This window comes from Pituophis catenifer, unplaced genomic scaffold, assembly GCF_029215685.1.
Source record: "Pituophis catenifer annectens isolate HBS135680 unplaced genomic scaffold, rPitCat1.0.hap2 SCAF_4, whole genome shotgun sequence".
NCBI lineage: Eukaryota > Metazoa > Chordata > Lepidosauria > Squamata > Colubridae > Pituophis > Pituophis catenifer.
The window spans coordinates 52,448,724-52,468,265 of record NW_027256884.1 but is presented as its reverse complement, the minus strand read 5'-3'; the positions used below and the strand labels follow the sequence as shown (position 1 = coordinate 52,468,265).

Here is a 19,542-nt window from a genome sequence, read left to right as displayed (position 1 = left end):
AACTAATTTATTTGTTATAAAGAAAATAAAACACCTAACTGATCTAATAAGTTACATTTTGAAATAAAGTTCATGCCAGCTGCTTCTCAGCAGCCGGACTTCTGGCAAGAGAACAAAGGAAGGGGTGAAGGAATGGAATGTGGATGCGGATACACGTAGCTTACTGATAAGAAGTTGGCAAGCTACGGAAAGTCTGACAGTCCAGAAATGAGAGCTCAGCTGGTAAATACAAAAACGCAGTGACAATATTGGATTACAGGTAATCCTCAATTTACAACAGTTCATTTGGTGACGTTTCAAAATTACACCGGCATTGAAAAAAGTGACTTATGACCATTTTTCACACTTCCACATCACATGATCAAAATTCAGATGCTTGGCAACTAGTTTGTTGCAGTGTCCTGCTGTCTGAGATCACATTTTGTGACCTGACAAGCAAAGCCAATGGGGTAGGCAGATTCATTTAGCAACCATTTTAGTAACTTAACAACTGCAGTGATTCACTTAACAACTGTGGCAAGAAAGGTGATAAAATGGAACAAAACTCACTTTAATATGTTTCATTTAGCAACATAGATTTTGGGATCAATTGTTATAATAAGTTGAGGACTACCTGTACTGGATGGGATTTACTTTCAGCACTTTGGTATTGAGCTGATGGGAGCAATTCATAGTTGGAAGTCCCACATCAGTATCTTACCACAATCAATATTAGTAAGCATACAGCTAATGGGAAATTATGTGCTGTGTGACTAACAGAGGATTATTTTTGTTTTCAGATTAATTACAATACTAAAATGTTATAGAGTAAGTGCATGTTTTGAATACTTGAAAGTAAAAAAATATATTCTTTTATTTCCACAGTCTTCACTTTCTAGTCCTGACTTTTTTGATTCACCAAGTCCTGAAGATGAGAAAGAAGAACAAGTTTCCCTATCACATAAAGTTGAGCCATTAAAGAAAGCAAAGACTGTTACAATTTCGCTTGTAAGTTATTTAAGTTTCATGTAACATTCAATAAGGGTGGTACCATTATGTTATTATTTTATAGACAAAAATGTGAAATGACAGCTTCCAGTTCTTTAGTGTTGTTGACCTTCATATACATTAGGTTCTTCCCAAGAACCTAGATCCCTGATGGCAAACCTATGGCATGCGTGCCAGAGGTGGCACACGGTGCCCTCTCTGATGGCACGTGAGCCGTCGCCCCAGTTCAGCTCCACCATGCATGCGTGTGCGCCTCCTGCCAGCCAGCTGGTCTTCGGGTTTCTGCCGCGCATGTGCGGGGTGCATGCGGCAGGGCCACGCGTGCATTGCATTTCAGGGTGCCATCGATCAAGCAATGTCGGCTGGCGGCCCCCAGGGGGAGAGCCTTCTCTGTGGAAGCACCTGCCCTCTGGAACGAGCTACCTCCTGGAATACGGCTGATTCCAGATCTCCGCACTTTCCGTAAGGCCCTGAAGACGTTTTTATTTCAGCAAGCCAGCCTGGCCTGAATAGGTTTTATGGGTTAGTTTTTAATTGTATAGCTTGGGGTTTTAAATTGGGAGGCCGATTAATTTAATTTATTTTTAGTTATCTTAACTTTTATATTGTATGTTATTTTAATTTTTGGCTGTTCACCGCCCTGAGTCCCTTTGGGGAGAAGGGCGGGATATAAATTCAATAAATATTAATATATTAATATTAATATTGTGGGTTGGCCACACATTTGTGCATTCACCTGGGCACTCAGTCCAGAAAAGATTAGCCATCACTGACCTAGGTTGTCTTAATATATTGGCATAGTATTTGTGCAGGCCTTTTGTAACTGTCAGATGAAAATTTTGTCATCATGTGAACTTTCTAAGTGCCATCCAAGATTTTTTGGTATTGCACCCAGTATCCACTGGGACCACCATGGCTGATTTATGCTGTGATTTTTCAATTTCAATTTTCAGATTTTGATACTTTGTGATCTTCTCCAAATCTTTGTCTACTATTCTCCACTATTTCTACATCAATTATCAACACTTTCTTCTTTTCAATCACATTTACAGTATATCTGTTGTGTAAGTCTTTATTTGGAAATCCCAAAATATTTTAACTTCCTGTTTTTACTACTTTTTCAACTACATGTTCCCACCAATTTTTCATTACTGGTACAGGATAGTTTTTACAGAAGTTCCAGTGAATCATTTTGATGATTCTGTTATCTTTCTTTATAATCAGTTTGCGCGGTCTTCTTGTAAGAGCTATGAGCTACTGTTTCTTCTGCTTCTTTGCATAATCTGCACTTTATCATTTGATGATTTTTTTTTCAATTCTAACCTTGATTGTATTGATTCGAACAGCTTGCTCTTGCACAACCAAAGTCGGGTATTTAGTTTCTTTTATTAATGTTCCAATTATAAGCTATTGTCAAGTTTTATCTTTATCCATTTTCCCCTTGATCTTTTGATCATTTTCCTGTAATCATTTTCCTTTCCAGCATTCTTTTTTTAAAAAATAATTTTTATTGAGTATTTTACATTTTAAAACCAAACACACAATAGCAAAAGAAATCAAAAGACAAAAACAAAAAGCAAAAACACACGTACACCAGACGTTGAAATACAATACTAACAACAGATATATACAGTTTTACAACTTTCTCCATCGACTTTTGTCTTTACTCTTAGCTTTTATCCTCCCGCTCCTTCTCTTTATTTTTAAATATTCATAATTAACTGTTTTGTTAGCAGGATCATTATTCACATTTATATCCAGTACGTTAATATCTAATTTTACTTTATATTCTTATTTCTGAATTTGATTTCTGTTTTCCAACCATGTATAAAACCTATTCCACACTTTATAATAATCCGAGTCTTCTCTTTCTTTGATCTCCATTGTTAATTTATCCATTTCAGCACATTCGAGGATTTTCTTTATTATTGTTTCTTCCAATGGTGTATTGGTCAACTTCCACACTTGCGCTAGGCTAGAGAAATTCTGGCTGCCGTTAGAATATGCAATATAATATAATAGAGACTTTTTTCCATTTTTCTATCAATCATTCCTAAGAGGAACATCTCTGGTTTAAAATCTATCTTTTGGAGTGTAATCTCTTCCAACCGCCCTTTAATTTTATACCAAAATTTCCTCACCTTAGGGCACATCTACCACATGTGGTAGTATGTCCCTAGTTTGTGACCACATCTCCAATATTGGGGTGATAAATTGAGGTACATTTTTGCCAGTCTCGCTGGTGCTAAATGCCACCTATAAAACATTTTATAGCTATTTTCTTTGTATGATACTGCCATGGTCAATTTATAATTTTTCTCTCACAATTTTTCTCATTTATCCAATTCTATGTTATGTCCGAAATTCCTAGCCCAACTTATTGTTTCCTTTACTGTTTCTTCTTCCAATTTGTATCCTAATAAGTAATTGTAGATATTTGTAATCATTTTTCTTCCCGATCCTAATATTATTTTATCTAATTCCAATTATTTCCTGTGTATGCCAAATTGTTCCCTATCTTTTTTAAATCTAGTTTTGATTTGTAAATATGGCCACCATCCCAAATTTATTCCTTGTCTTTTCAAATCTTGTATTGATTTTAATTCTCCTTTTGTGTCTAATAAATCTGTGTATCTTACCATTTTATCTAGGTCTGTGGTATTCGCATGTATCATTGCTTCCATTGTAGACAACCAAACTGGGACTTTCATATAATGATTCTTTTTAATCTTTTCCCATACTTTCAGTAGTGCATCCTTTACCTTGTGACGTTGAAAATAAGTATGTGATTTATTTTTCCCATCCCATAAAAAGCCATGCCAACCGAGTTGAAGGTCATGGCCTTCTATTGTTAATATCTGCTTATTTTTAAGTTGTATCCATTCTTTGAGCCATGTTAGGGATGCCGCTTGATAGTAAAGTTCCCATTCTGGTAAACCGAAACGTCCTTTTTTCCTACTATCTTGCAATAATTTAAATTTAATGCGTGGTTTTTTCCTTGACCATATGAATTTCGATGTTAATTTATTCAGTTGTTCAAAAAAATTTTTTCCTAATGTTATTGGTATTGTTTGGAATAAGTATAGTAACTTGGGCAATATGGTCATTTTTATCGTTGAAATTCTGCCAATTAATGATATTGGTAATTTAGTCCAGTTATCCAAATCTTTTTGTATTTGTAATAGGAGTGTATCATAATTGTCCCTCTTTATAGTAGTATATTTTTCTGATAGCCAAATTCCCAAATATTTAATTTTCTTTGTTCTCGAGATCCCCAGTTCCTCCTCTAGTTGTTCACTCTGTCTGTTGTTTAAATTCTTAGTCAATATTTTAGTTTTGTCTTTATTCATTTTAAATCCTGCTACTGTGCCAAATTGGTTTATATCATGTAATAAAATAGGTCCAGATTCTAAAGGTTCCTCAATAATAAATGCCAGATCATCTGCGAATGCTTGGATCTTATATTCTTGTGACTTAATCTTTAATCCCTTTATTTCCGAATTATCTCTAATTTGGGACATTAACGTCTCCACAGACAGAATGAACAACAGAGGAGACAGTGGGCAGCCCTATCTTACTCCTTTAGTTATTTCAAAACTTTCTGTTTGTTCCCCATTGATTATTATCTTTCCCCTTTGTATAGTGTATATGGCTCTAATCGTGTCTATAAATTTTTCTCCAAAATTCATTCTTGTTAATTGGTTTATCATGAAGTCCCAATTTAAGTTGTCAAAAGCTTTTTGTGCATCCAAGAAAACCACAGCTACCTGTTTTTTGGGTGAACTTCGTAATATTCTAATGCATTGATGATAATTCTTATATTGTTTTTTATATATCTGTTGGGTAGGAATCCATTTTGGTCCAAATGTATAATTTCATTCAATATATTTTTAATTATATCCGCTATTATAGCCATAAATATTTTATAGTCGGCATTTAGCAACAAGATTGACCAATAATTCTGTATCTTCTGTTGTTCACTATTGTTTTTGGGAATGAGAGTTATTAATGATTCCCTCCAGGATTCTGGTATCTTGGCCTTTTTCAGTACTTCATTAAATGTTTCTAATAGCAGTTGTTCTAACGACTCTTGAAATGTTTTATAAAATTCAGCGGGAATTCCATCTGGGCCTGGAGTCTTATTATTTTTTTACTTTTGAATTACTCTTTGTATCTCCAGTTTCGTTATTTCCTCGTTTAATATTTCTTTTCTTATATCTGGTATACTGGGAAGATTCCTTTTTTGAAGGTATCGTTGAATATTCTCCTCTTCAATTTTTTCTGAACTGTATAGTTTTTGAAAATAGTTTACTGCTATACTTTTCTTTTTTTCTTCCTGTAGATTCACCATTCCATCCTCATCCTCTAATTGTTTTATTAATTTCTTTTCCTTTTCTTTTTTTAATTTATAAGCCAACCATCTTCCGGGCTTATTGGCATTTTCAGAATAATTTTGTTTCACCATTCCATCCTCATCCTCTAATTGTTTTATTAATTTCTTTTCCTTTTCTTTTTTTAATTTATAAGCCAACCATCTTCCGGGCTTATTGGCATTTTCAAAATAATTTTGTTTAGTTGCTCTAATTTTTTGTGCTACTTCTTCTTGGGTTATTAATTGTAATTTATGTTTAATTAACTCTTTTTCTACTTTGATTTCTTGGTTTTGGAGTTCTTTCTGTAATTTAGATTCTGTTTTTTCTAATTTTCCTTGGAGCTCTGCCAATTGTTTCTTTTTATTTCTATTTTTCCTTATTGTGTATGCTATAGATAAACCTCTTATATAAGCTTTTGTTGTATCCCGTAAGTTTTGAGTTGTAGTTTCTTCATTCCAATTTTCTTTTTAAAACAGGCCTAACTCTTTTTTTGAGTATTATTTTATTTGATTTATTTGATTTATTTGATTTGTATACAGCCCTACTCCCGAAGGACTCAGGGCGGTGAACAGCCAACAATAAAATACATAAATACACAAAATTTAAAAACCCAATAAAATCAAATTAAACTTTTTGGCCCAGACAAATTAAAATACCCCAATAATTTAAAAACAGATTAAAATTTACATATTTAAAAAGGGAAGAGATCAGGCCAAGCCCGCTTGATGGAATAAAAAGGTCTTCACAGCACGGCGGAAGGAGCGCAGATCCGGGATCCTCTGTATCTCCGGGGGGAGCTCATTCCAGATGGTAGGTGCCCCCACAGAGAAGGCTCTCCCCCTAGGGGCCGCCAGTCGACACTGTTTGGCTGACGGCACCCGGAGGAGTCCTTCTCTATGAGAGCGTACTGGCCGGTGGGAGGCTATTGGTGGTAGTAGGTGGTCCCGTAAATAACCAGGCCCTAAGCCATGGAGCACTTTAAAGGTGGTAACCAAAACCTTGAAGCGCACCCGGAAGACCACCGGGAGCCAGTGCAGCTCGCGCAGGAGAGGTGTTACATGGGAGCGCCATGTCGCTCCCATTACCACCCGCGCGGCCGCACTCTCTGCCAGTTGGAGCCTCCGGGTGCTCCTCAAGGGGAGCCCCATGTAGAGAGCATTACAATAGTCCAGGCGGGAGGTGACGAGGGCATGAGTGACCGTGCGTAACGAGTCCCGATCCAGAAAGGGACGCAACTGGCGAATCAGGCGGACCTGATAAAAAATCCTCCCAGTCACAGCCGTCAAGTGCTCTTCTAAAGACAGCCATGAATCCAGGAGGACGCCCAAGTGGGGCGAGCCCTCTCCGTGGGGGCCAATGATTCACCCCCAATAGTCAGTGATGGCGTCAACTGGCTATATCGGGACGTCGGAAACCACAGCCACTCGGTCTTGGATGGGTTGAGCCTGAGCCTGTTCCTCCCCATCCAGATCCGTACGGCCTCCAGGCACCGGGACATCACTTCAAGGGCATCGTTGGGGTGATCCGGGGTGGAGATGTACAGCTGGGTGTCATCAGCGTACTGATGGTACTCCACCCCGAAACCACGGATGATCTCGCCCAGCGGCTTCACATAAATGTTGAACAGGAGAGGTGAGAGGACCGACCCTTGCGGCACCCCACATATGAGGGGCCTCGGGGTCGACCTCTGTCCCCCTGTCAACACAGACTGCAACCGGTCAGAGAGAAAGGAGGAGAACCACCGCAACACAGTGCCTCCCGCCCCTAACTCTTCCAACCGGTGCAGCATGATACCATGGTCGATGGTATCAAAAGCCGCTGAGAGATCTAACAGGACCAGGACAGAGGAGCACCCCCTGTCCCGAGCCCTCCAGAGATCATCAACCAACGCGACCAATGCCGTTTCCGTGCTGTACCCGGGCCTGAAGCCCGACTGGAACGGATCCAGATACGTCGTTTCATCCAGGTGCTGGGGAAGCTGTTGCACAACCACACTCTCAACAACCTTCACCACAAAACGAAGGTTGGAGACCGGACGATAATTTACCAACATTGCCGGGTCCAGGGAAGGCTTCTTGAGGAGAGGCCTCACCACCGCCTCTTTCAAGGCGGCAGGAAAGACACCCTCACCCAGCGAAGCATTTATTATCCCCTGGAACCAGCCTCGTGTCACCTCCCGAGAAGCCAGCACTAACCAGGAGGGACACGGGTCCAATAAACAAGTGGTCGCGTTCAGTCTACCCAGAATCCTGTCCACGTCCTCAGGGGTCACAGGATCAAACTCATCCCAGATAACATTCTCAAGACCTGCCCCAGTCCCTCCCCCTGAGACTATCCAGTCGGAGTCCAGATCTTCCCGAATCTGAGCGATTTTGTCATACAGATATTGGACAAAATCCTCGGCTCTACCCTCCAAGGGGTCCTCCCGCGCTTCCTGGTGGAGCAGGGAGCGGGTCACCCTAAACAGGGCGGCCGGGCGATTATCTGATGACGCAATAAGAGCAGCAAAATAGCTACATTTCGCTGCTTTTATCGCCACTAGGTAATTCCTAATATGAGCTCTTACCAGTGTCCGGTCAGATTCAGAAAGACTGGCCCTCCAACTACTCTCTAGGCGTCTTTTCCGGCGCTTCAACTCCCTCAGCTCCTCAGTGAACCAAGGAGCTAAATGAGATCGGCGCCGGGTCAGAGGCCGCAAAGGCACGACCCGATCCAGAGCTCCAGCGGCCACCCTATCCCAGGTGGCCACTAGGTCTCCAGTCGAGGCGTGTGCCAGAGCCTCAGGGAATGTCCCAAGCTCCATCTGGAACCTATCCGGTTCCATCAGGCGCCTGGGGCGGAACCTTCTTACTGGCTCCGCCTCCCTGCGGCGGGGTGTAGCGGTTGAAAGGTCGAGACGAAGGAGAGAGTGACCAGACCATGACAAGGGCTCGGTGACTATATCCCCTATCTCGAGATCACTCAACCACTGTCCAGAGACAAAAACCAGATCCAGCGTGTTTCCCCCCGTGTGGGTAGGGCCATGAATTAACTGGGTCAGGTCCATGGCTGTCATGGAAGCCATGAACTCCCGAGCCACCTCAGATGCCTCACCAACGGACGGCAAGTTGAAATCCCCCATGACCATAAGCCTAGGGGTCTCAACCGCCACCGTGGCGATGACACTGAGTAGCTCGGGCAGGGCTGCTGCCACATGGCAGGGAGCCAGGTATGTGATCAGCAAACCCATCTGAACCCCGTGGCCCCATTTCACAAGGAGGGATTCACAGCCGGCCGTCTGAGGAACAGTGGCCTCCCTCGGTCTCAGACCTTCGTTAATAATAACCGCTACCCCCCCCGCCCCTACCCTGCAACCTCGGCTGATGGAATGCGCGGAAGCCTGGTGGGCACATTTCAACAAGAGGGACCCCCCCCTTGGCCCAACCAGGTTTCCGTAATACCTGCCAGGTCCGCTCCCCCCTCCTGAACAAGATCACAAATGAGGGGTGCTTTATTTACTACAGACCTGGCATTGCATAACATCAGACGGAGGCCAGGGCCCTGAGGATCCGCGCCACCTGGAAAACGAGTGGAGCTTTGGGGGCCGGAGCGCGCCACCGCTCGAAGACAGCGGGCGCGCGCTCCCCTAACACGATATGGCCCCCTGCTCCCGCCATATCTACCCCTCCCACCCACAGTACTGATGGTAAAAACCTTATCTGGATGAACTTTATCCCCCCTCTTGACCCCGGGCCCCCCACCCCCCATGCCGTGCTCCACAGCCTTACCTGGCCCTCCCCTTAGTGGGTTATCCCCCATACCCACGGCCTTACTTCTGATCCAACCCTCCCCCCCCCCGGAACCCCTTAAGACATTTGCTAAAACTTTATCTAAAAAACCCCTCAACCCCCTCTTCGTGACATGCCACCTCTCTGGGTTCCAAAGCCCTTCATCGAGGTAGGCCTTCGATAACATGGAAGGCCAGGCTTGTGAGAGGGGGGAGTCTCGCAAGGCAAAGAGCTCAGCCGGTGAATACATTCCTGCAAGTTCGCTTGGGGAAATAGAGTCAGGCTAAGGATTCAATGATGGTACATTTAAAAGTCCAGGAGAGACAGTTCACCATTTTGGCGCGGATCAGAACCGGGGCTCCACTGTCCTCTCACGGCAGTGGAGAGGAGTCTCAAGCCGATGCCCTGAAAAGCAATGACCAAGCCACCCTCTCACGGCGGCTGGTATCGACAGGTCTAATTCAGTGGCAATAACAGCAAGGTGACTCTCTCGGTGACCACACCCAGGCTTAAGCCTCTCCTCACAGCAAGGCATTGTAAATGTGACTGGGACTGATGATATAGCCGGAAACCGGGGGTCAATTATAGTCAGGTCAGGTCAGGGGTCCAATAAGTCCAATGCAGTCCAGTGCCGGTGCAGATAAGGTCCAGATCAAATGGCCATGGCCCCGCCCACGCCCATAACCAGGCCGCGGCGGGGAGGGGAAAATGGATACAGGCCAGGGGGAGGCAGGCCAGTCGCCCAACTTTGCCAAACCCCCAGTCTCCATAGGGTCTTCTAATCCCCTTTAAGCCCCGGTCTTCAGGGGTCTTCAGAAGTCAGCAATTTTATTGAATAAAATTCTTCTCTTTCACTATCCTTTGGTTCATGGTCCATCTCCCTCTCCTCCTTACTTCTCCTTTCCAACTAATTTTTAATGGATTGTGATCTGCCCAGGAGTTGGCTTCAATTTCTATTTCCGCAATGTCTTTCCCTGTTTCTGGGTCCATCCACGCCATGTCTATCCTTGACCATGATTTTGGGGGGTTAGAGAAGAAGGTTTGTTGCTTTTTTGGGGGGTTAATTCCTTTCCATGTATCTTTTAAGTTAAATTCCTGGGCCAATTCAAAAAATGCGGGTTGTAATATTTTCCTTTCATGATTTTTCTTTTTTCCAGTTTTGTAGTCTTTTTTAGGGTCTGCCACCGCATTGAAGTCACCTATTATGCTTAGATTATCTACTTCTAATTCTATTAGTTTCCTGTGTAACTTCTTATAGTATTCTCTCTGATGTATGTTAGGTGCATAAATGACTATAAGTAATATTCTTTTTTGTTTTATTGAGATTTCAATCATTAATGTCCTTCCCTCATTAATGTCATTTGTTTGGGATTTAACCTTTCCTTTATATAAACTGCTATCTCTCTTTTTTTTGTTTCTGTCAATGCTACAAATAATTTCCCTAGTTTGGGGGCTTCCAAAAAACCACTTTTCCCTTTTGAATGTGCACTTCTTGTAGGCATACTATTTCCAAGTTCAATTTTTGGCGTCTAGTAATTGTTTGTCTTCATTTTATTGGTGCATTTAATCCATTTATGTTCATTGATATTAGATTCACCTCTTCCTTCATTAAATTACTTATTTGTCCTTCCTGCTTTCCTTTTTTGCATTACTCCCCTCTGCTGTCTTGTTCTTACACCCTCTCTGTATTGGTTTCCGGTCTCTAACTGCTCTTCCGATCCTTGATTTGATTCGTTTTCTTCTTGACTTTTAGAATCTAATTCCTCTCTACTTTCTAATTCCTCTCCAAAGTTTTGTTCACTGAATTCCTGAGCCTTATCTACCGAATCTATTCTTATTTTTTTGTCTTCCCAGGATATTAACATGCCCTCTGGTATTAACCATCGGAACATGGTTCTATTGTTGGTCAATTTAGCAGAGAGGAATTGATAATTCCTCCATTGCTCACGAGTTCTTTTGGGTAATTGTTTTAATATTGTGATCTCCTTTCCTTTAAATCTCAGATTGTCTTCCCTTGTCTTTCAATAAATTTCATCACAAATTGATTTCTTTGTGAATCTGACATGAATTTCGCGTGATAGTTTATGTCATTTCGCATAATTTGTATAAATTCAGTAAGCCTCATCAATACTGTTTCCTAATTCCTGTCTATCTATATGTAGGGGTTCTGCTAGTAATTCCACTATGAGTTTATATAGATCCTCTTCTCTGTTTTCTACCACATTTTGAAATCTTAAGTAATAAGAGGATCTCTCTAGCTCAAGATGTGTCACTGTCTCCTCCAACTCCTTTTTTTCCATTTCCCATCTCTCTTCTGCAGCTTCCAGTTTCTTTTCAGTTCTCTCTACCTTAGCCTCTATTATGTTTATTTTTTGTTCATTGTTTGCTATTGATTCCTGAATCTTTTCCATTTTGTCATCCAATTTTCTTATGTCTCCCTTCACCTCACCCATATCCCCCTTCATTTCTTCATGATTGCTTTGCATTTCTTCATGATTTTTTTGCATTGTTTCCTGCATTTTCATCATGACCTCTTGAATCATATTCAAAGAGGTCTGCATGTTCTGCACCGCTGCTGCTGTTCCTAATTTTTCAGTAGATGGCATATCTATTATTAATTTTTGCCCTGCAGGTGAAGCTGTCACCTGCAGCTTCACCTGCAGGTGAAAAAGTTGTCTTTTTTACTGTTTTTGTAATTGTAGCTGTATTTGCCATTTTAATTTTTTGTAGAAGAGTTTTCCACAACCCCATATATATCTAAGTTTTTACCCCAAGTTATATCTATAGTTCTTTCTATTTCTAATCTTTTTTCTTAATTTCTTCTTAATCTTAAATCAATATAGAATACAGGATTTTCAGTATCAATATCAATAGCAATTATCAATAATATCAGTTCACAATTAATTTCAGGTCTATACATAGGTCTATAATAGGAAAGTATTTCCTATTATTGAATTAATTGAATTCTTACACAATATCTAGAAGAACAGGAAAGAAAAGTTAAGACAATAGGGTGGATCATCAAATGTTGAAGAAGGGAGGGGAATCACATATAGTAAAAATTATAGAACAATATTTAGTATTATCTATATTAAATCTTAGCTAACAAGTTCCAGAGTTACATAAAGAAAAAATTTAATTAACTATAAATTTCCAATCTCATATAGATATATGGTAATTCTTTACCAGTCAGTATATTGGTTAATTTATATCTCCAGTCTATAAGTCTTCCTCCTGTAAATCAACGTTCTTTCTTCTTCAGTCACTTTCACAGTTCCTTTTTTTTTTTCTCCTCCTGTTCTCCAAACTTAAAGATGGCAGCTTTCAATTTCCCTAGTCACTGTCACTTCCTCCGTCTCTATCTCCAAAGGCTATTCTTTACTTTCTTTTTCCTCCAACCAGTTCACCACCTACACACACCTTCAGTACCTCCTCACAGCCACAATCCCAGTTCCATCTTTTCTTTGTGGTTTTCTCATCAATCCAATCCACAATCCACTATCCACAATCCTATCTCTCTCAGCTCTGCTCGTAAATCACTTGCACTTTCCACCAATCTTCCTTCTGCTCCCACCGCTAAGGAGCGCTTTTTTCCTCTTTGGAGACTGACTTTTTTCCCTCGTCTGCCACCTCTACAGTTTCACCGAGACACTTCGGATGTTTTGCCTCTTGTAAAACTCTTCTTGCCAATGCTTCTTGTTGCTTCTCACTATTCTGCTTCCTCATTTCCCATTCGGGTCGCAATGTCTCCAGACCTGGCTCTGACAGCCGGTCTCTTCCATGCTGGATTCAGGGGGTTCCACCCTCCTTGGTGGAGGATTGTCTTTCACTCCACCACCTCTGGGCTATCCCCTTTCATTTGCTGTCCTCTTCAAGGTTCAGCATTGCCGTTATTGGCCTCCAGACATGGAAAATCAGGCAGGCGGAGTGGAGATTCCAATTCCCTGCACTGCACCAGCATGACAGTACCCCAGAAGTCTCCCCTTTCCAGCATCCTATCCATGTTTTGATTACATTATTACAATATTTTTTTAAAATTCCTGTACATTTACAAAGCTCCAATTTTTAACTTGCGCCAGTTGTTGACTGTCTTTTACCTAATCTACCAATGCATGCTTTTCTTCTTCAACAATTAGTTATAGTGACCCTCTGCCTTCATTTCTATGAGTATAATCTATCAATATCACTGTGGGGATGTAATACATGGTGAATAGTCATAAGCTTTCTTGTTTTTTGATCCAAACAGTCCAGTTCAGCTTGTGTCCAGTTAATAATTACAGTACTATATCATATTACAGGCCTGGCCCAGATATTGATGTCTTTGATGGTATTGCCACCATTTAATTTTGTCTTTAGCATTTTTCTTACTCTTTGGATGTGTTCTGTACTAATCATATTTCACTTGTCAATGTTTGATGTTATCCAACTGTAAAATATAGGCATCATCCTGATGGGTCCTATATGTTGACCATTCAACATTTCAATTCCATTACTGTTTATGATTTCCCCCCCCCCTCCCAATTTACTGCTACTTTGGCACATCTCTCTAGCCCAAATTCATTGCTTGTCGCACTATATATGTTTCCAAGTTGGCAGACTCTCCTGCGGCATCTCCAGCCTTCGGAGCCATTTCCAGGACTACTCCAGCTGAGGCTGAGGTCCCAGAGGCAGGCCCAAGGCCTTCTACAGAGGAGCAGCCAAAGAGCTCCTCACTCCTCGGTGTCCCGACGAGAATAAGCTGCGCACCTGTGCAGTTCGGTGTTTCAACCCCTCCCACAAGGGGAGCAACATAGCATAGTATAATATCTTGCCATTCTACTGTTGGATTCACAAGAGAATGTGCTGTCATCATTGTTAGAACCTCCCCCTAAGCCCTGGACTCTGGAAATTGATTTATTGCATCATAAAGTCTTTTGTATTTTGTTATTATCAATTGACCCAGCATTATATCCAAATATTCCACATAATTTGAGTATATGTGAAGTCTGGGAAGAAAAGCCAGAACTCCAATCGCATAGAGGGATTGCACAGAGAGCTGACAGGACACTTAAGAAAGAGAATGACATCTAATATTCCTTTTGAATAGACCTTGTTTTATTTTATGTAAATAACAACAGTTTAGTGTAAACTGCTCGTGAGGCTCATTTGTTCTAGTAGATTGTAAAAGAGATAAGGTTATGGTCCATCGAGGCCCCCTCCATAATAATAATAATAATAATAATAATAATAATTTTATTTCTATACCGCCCTTCTCCCGAAGGACTCAGGGCGGTGTACAGCCAATTTAAAAACACAACACACAACAATAATTAAAAATTAAAATAATTAAATAGATTTGGCCGATTTAAAACCCCAAAAATTAAAATACCCCAATTTAAAATTATTATATTGACAGCCCTGCCTGGCGGAACAACAGGGTCTTCAGTGCGCAGCGGAACACCCGGAGGTCGGAGATCTTACGTATTTCCGGGGGCAGTTCATTCCACAGGGTTGGGGCTCCCACAGAGAAGGCCCTCCCCCTGGGTGTCGCCAGCCGACATAACTTGGCTGATGGCACCCTGAGGAGACCCTCTCTGTGGGAACGGACTGGTCGGTGGGAGGCTATTGGTGGCAGAAGACGGTCTCGAAGGTACCCGGGTCCTGTGCCATGGAGCGCTTTAAAGGTGGTAACCAATACCTTGAATCGCACCCGGAAGACCACTGGGAGCCAGTGCAGCTTGCGCAGGAGGGGTGTCACGCGGGCACAACGAGGTGCGCCCATAACCACCCGCGCGGCCACATTCTGGACCAGCTGGAGCCTCCGAGTGCTCTTCAAGGGGAGCCCCATGTAGAGAGCATTACAATAGTCCAGCCGGGAGGTGACAAGGGCATGAGTGACCGTGTGCAAGGCGTCCCGGTCCAGAAAGGGCTGCAACTGGCGGATCAGGCGAACCTGATAAAAGGCCCCCCTGGCCACGGCCGTCTTATGCTCTTCTAAAGACAGCCGTGCATCCAGGAGGACACCCAGATTGCGAGCCCTCTCTGTGGGGGGCAAAGATTCACCCCCAATAGTCAGCGATGGCACCTGCTGACTATATCGGGACGCCGGTAGCCACAGCCACTCGGTCTTGGAAGGGTTGAGTCTGAGCCTGTTCCTCCCCATCCAGACCCGCACGGCCTCCAGGCAGCGAGACATCACATCAAGGGCATCGTTGGGGTGGTCTGGGGTGGAGATGTACAGCTGAGTATCATCAGCGTACAGGTGACACTTCACCCCAAAAACCACGGATGATCTCACCCAGCGGCTTCACATAAATGTTGAACAGAAGAGGCGAGAGGACCGACCCTTGTGGCACTCCCCATGCGAGATGCCTCGAGGTCGACCTCTGCCCCCCTGCCAACACGAACTGCGAGCGGCCGGAGAGGAAGGAAGAGAACCACCGCAAAACAGTGCCCCCTACTCCTAACCCCTTCAACCGCTGCAGCATGATACCATGGTCGATGGTATCAAAAGCTGCTGAGAGATCTAATAGGACTAGGACAGAGGAGCAACCCCTGTCCCGGGCCCTCCAGAGATCATCCACCAATGCGACCAATGCCGTTTCTGTGCTGTGCCCCTGCCTGAAGCCTGACTGGTACGTGTCTAGATAGATAGCTTCATCCAGGTGCCTGGGCAGTTGTCGTGCCACCACACTCTCAACAACCTTCGCCACAAAACGAAGGTTGGAGACCGGACGATAGTTAACTAATTCAGCCGGGTCCAGGGAAGGCTTCTTGAGGAGGGGCCTCACCACTGCCTCTTTCAAGGCGGCGGGAAAGGTATCACAAAGTAGGGCTAGTATTATTGACCAGAGTGACCATTGCCTTTTTTGTCCTATGTCCAGATCTTATTTTGACTGAAAGCATACTATTATCCATTTCATTTATATCATTCTTAAAATGTTGTGGCTATAGACAGAATAGTAATTGATTAATATAGCTCAACACTGAAAAGGCAGGAGGGACTGTACCATTCCTTCTTCTTCAAGTAGACAAAACAAATTTATAGCAAACAAAATTTTATCTCCCAAGATATCTGAAAACAGAAATTTTCTGCTCAGGTAGACATTGATTGTTGCTTTTTTCAAATGCATAGAATCTATTCATATTGAATTCCTCTTGAATTAAATGAGTACAGATTTCAATTTCATGCTTAGCTGGCAGGCAGATGTTTCATTTCATGTTGCAGTTTTTTTTTCTTAAAATCTCAGTTTCTGTATTTTATACACATTACAATTTTCTATAACTCTGGAATAGTTCTAGAGCATAGTAATGTAATAAGAATAGAAGGTACTCTTTATTCATCTTCAGATTCCTAAAAAAATGTTTAACATACAACATGGAGTTTACTGGAATTGAATCTTAGAATTTATTATTATAAAGCATGTTCTTCACCTTCATTTTACAGTTTCTTCGATTATGATACTCATATAACTATGGAATGGTAGTTCTAAAGCATCTCTGTGCTGCAAAATGATTAGCTAAATTTGGTAGTTTAAAAGAAAAACCCCAAGGTCATCCCTTAATTTTTATTTCTACTATAGTGCAGAAACAAGACATATTCTGTTTTCATATTCTTATTTTCCCCTTCTTTTTGGGCATTCTTTTGAGGCAGAAATAATTCAGAATGAAGTCTGCCCAACAACATTCTCATGGTTGATTGTCTGGCTTAAGATCATGCTTAGTTGTTGATAAAAGAATACTTAAAAGATTTGAGAAAACTATTATCTCTTTTGACCATCAAATATATCTGAAAGACACAACTGGAAAAGTATAGCTTGCTGATCCAAATGTATGTTTCCAAATGTATTTGTTATCTGTTTCACAGGTGTCTGATAACAAAGTCTCTTTGCCTACAAAGCCAGGAAGTTTAACAAGTGGAAGTGCTTTATCTTCATCCTTATCTTCTTCATCTATACTTCATCCAACTTCAGTAGGAACCCCAGGTCACAGATCAAATTCCCCTTCTTTGTTCAGTACTGAAGGAAAGCTAAAGACTGATCATTCAAGCCAAAGTGAAACAGCTTTGGAAGAACTAAGTTTACAAGTTAAAGAGCTACGCACTATCATTGAAACAATGAAAGACCAGCAGAAGTGAGTGTTCCAATACTTTTCCTTGTATTAATCAGGTAGTACAGTATGGGTTTTTATTGTTGTTAATTCCATTAACTTTATCAATGAACTTGTTCAACTGTATCTTTTTCACTTAGGCTGTTAGACAATAAATTTAAGGCTTTCAAAGCTGTATCCCACAGCATAATTTTTCTGTCTATTACAGTTTTGTGTTATCGCCTGTATTAAACTATTTGATTTTACGCAGCATACAAAAAGAAAACCAAAAGCTGTACTTAATTAATGCAAAATAACCTATAAATAATATATGAAAAATATGAAAAATAAACAATTAAATAATGATTTAATAAATGTATCTCAGATTTTGTCATATCTCAACTTGCATCTAAGATCTCTGGACAGAACCGAATGGTGAAGAATTTACATTATTAAATTATATCAAATTTGTATTTTATCATTATTGTAACTATAAAGGCAGGGCTGTCAGAAAAAAACTTTCTCCAACCAGGGATCACTGAGTTTTACTTTGGAAAGTAAATTATGCACTTTTCTTACCAATATTTTTATATACAGTATGTATTTAATTGTGGTATCCTCAAATATGCTGATATATATCTTGTACATATTTTTTTGCCATTTTTGGCTACCTAACAGCATTTGCAGCACTTGTAAGTATGAATTGGTCTTAAAGTTTAAGGCTGAATTTAGATGTTGTTGATGGGACTTGAAAGAAAATGACATTTCTATTTGCCAGTTTTTAAATATATACATAGAATTGTCCTAATTCCCATAAAATACTTAGAAATCAGAAAGTTAGTTAATATTCCTATTTACTGTAATTAATGATACATGTACTCAAGAACCATGAATAGTTCAGAATGACTAAAGCAATGTTTGTATTTTTTACATGATCTTAAAGGGTTTTAGTGCTTATCATCATGTCTTGTTTGGGTTCATAATTAATTAATTTAGCCTTTATTGAATATAGTAGTAAAAATTCTGCTAAGTTGTGATTTCTGCAGTAATTGCCAAGTAAAGACTGAAATTATATTAGAGAAGTTATAGTTTAGAAAAAGAAGTTAGAAAAATGTATAACTAGTGTAATATAGTTTATATTATAACTTACATTGATACGTATTGTCAAAAATGGATGCCCCCTCCCCTTGAAAATATGGTAATTAAAATTTTGTGTTTTTTTTCCTAGAAAAGAAATTAAGCAATTGCTGTCTGAATTAGATGAAGAAAAAAAGATTCGGCTACAGTTACAGGTACTTGTATATGAATGAATACATGAATCAGCTTTATAATGGATTTTTAATGAAACCTTGTATCTCATAGTCCAATAAGTTTTGTATAATATGAAACAAATTCTAATATATAGGAAAAAAAGGAAATAAAACAGAAAAATATATTTGAAGTGTTTTTTCAATTTAAGTTTTACAATAGCCAAGAAAATATTATCTAAAAGCATTTTGAAAGGCTTAAAATCAGTAAAATTTAAGTCGATGTTTTATTCAGAGAAACCTTTCATCTTTGTATTATTTTCTAACCAATAGGGCTGTTTTCTGCAGACAAAATATGTAGGTGTTTTCTGAATGCTTTTCTGGACAGGCAAATAATAGCTTTATAGACAGTTTGTGTGGAAAACAGAGCATGGGCAAATACTTTTAAATTTTCTTTCAATATTCCCTTTCCAAGTAGCTCCTTTGAACTAAAAGAGAAAAGAAAAATCTAGCAACGGATACCTTGTGTCAGATTTTTCCCTTATAGTCTCTTTCCTAAAACTCTTTCAATATTTTCTTGATTTAAGTCAAACTAAAATAAATGATTTCTCCTTGTGAGTTCCTGTTTTTGATGTTGTGTCATACGTATTGATTTTATCCCCTTTCTTAATAATTTCTCACATTAAATTGAAGATGAAGAGTCAGCATATTTGACTGAACAGTGAATTAAGAGAGTCTAAATGCTTGATAAAAGAATTAGTTGAATATAATTTAATCTGTGTTTCTTCTTTTTAGATGGAAATTAATGATATAAAGAAAGCTCTTCAATCAAAGTGAACTCTGGATGGATGTATTAATTCATAATGACAGAGACTTATGCCCCAAACAAAATAACTTTGTGCCAAATGATTAAAAGATCTGCCTACATTTCTTTGTTTGAACAAGTACAAGAATTGAATAGCACAACACAAATTCCACTGAAGAACATACATTTCTATGTGATACACTTTCTTGAAATGGCACTGGTTGTGACTGAATTTTTTCGTGTTGTGCTAAAATCTTCTCTGCTTCACGTTCACAGGCAAATTGAAAACTCAGGCA

General features: G+C 40.4%; 1 protein-coding gene across 1 annotated transcript in view; it reads left to right on the top strand.

The window, feature by feature from the left end:
- SH3KBP1 (SH3 domain containing kinase binding protein 1) overlaps nt 1-19,284 on the top strand; it is a 435,673-nt gene extending 416,389 nt beyond the window's left edge. The window contains exons 16-19 of the mRNA XM_070943239.1: nt 865-987; nt 16,974-17,239; nt 18,423-18,486; nt 19,237-19,284. Coding sequence (XP_070799340.1) covers nt 865-987; nt 16,974-17,239; nt 18,423-18,486; nt 19,237-19,278 — 495 coding nt within the window. The 3' untranslated portion in view covers nt 19,279-19,284. The remainder of the gene's footprint in view (nt 1-864; nt 988-16,973; nt 17,240-18,422; nt 18,487-19,236) is intronic.
- Nucleotides 19,285-19,542: the final 258 nt, after the last annotated feature.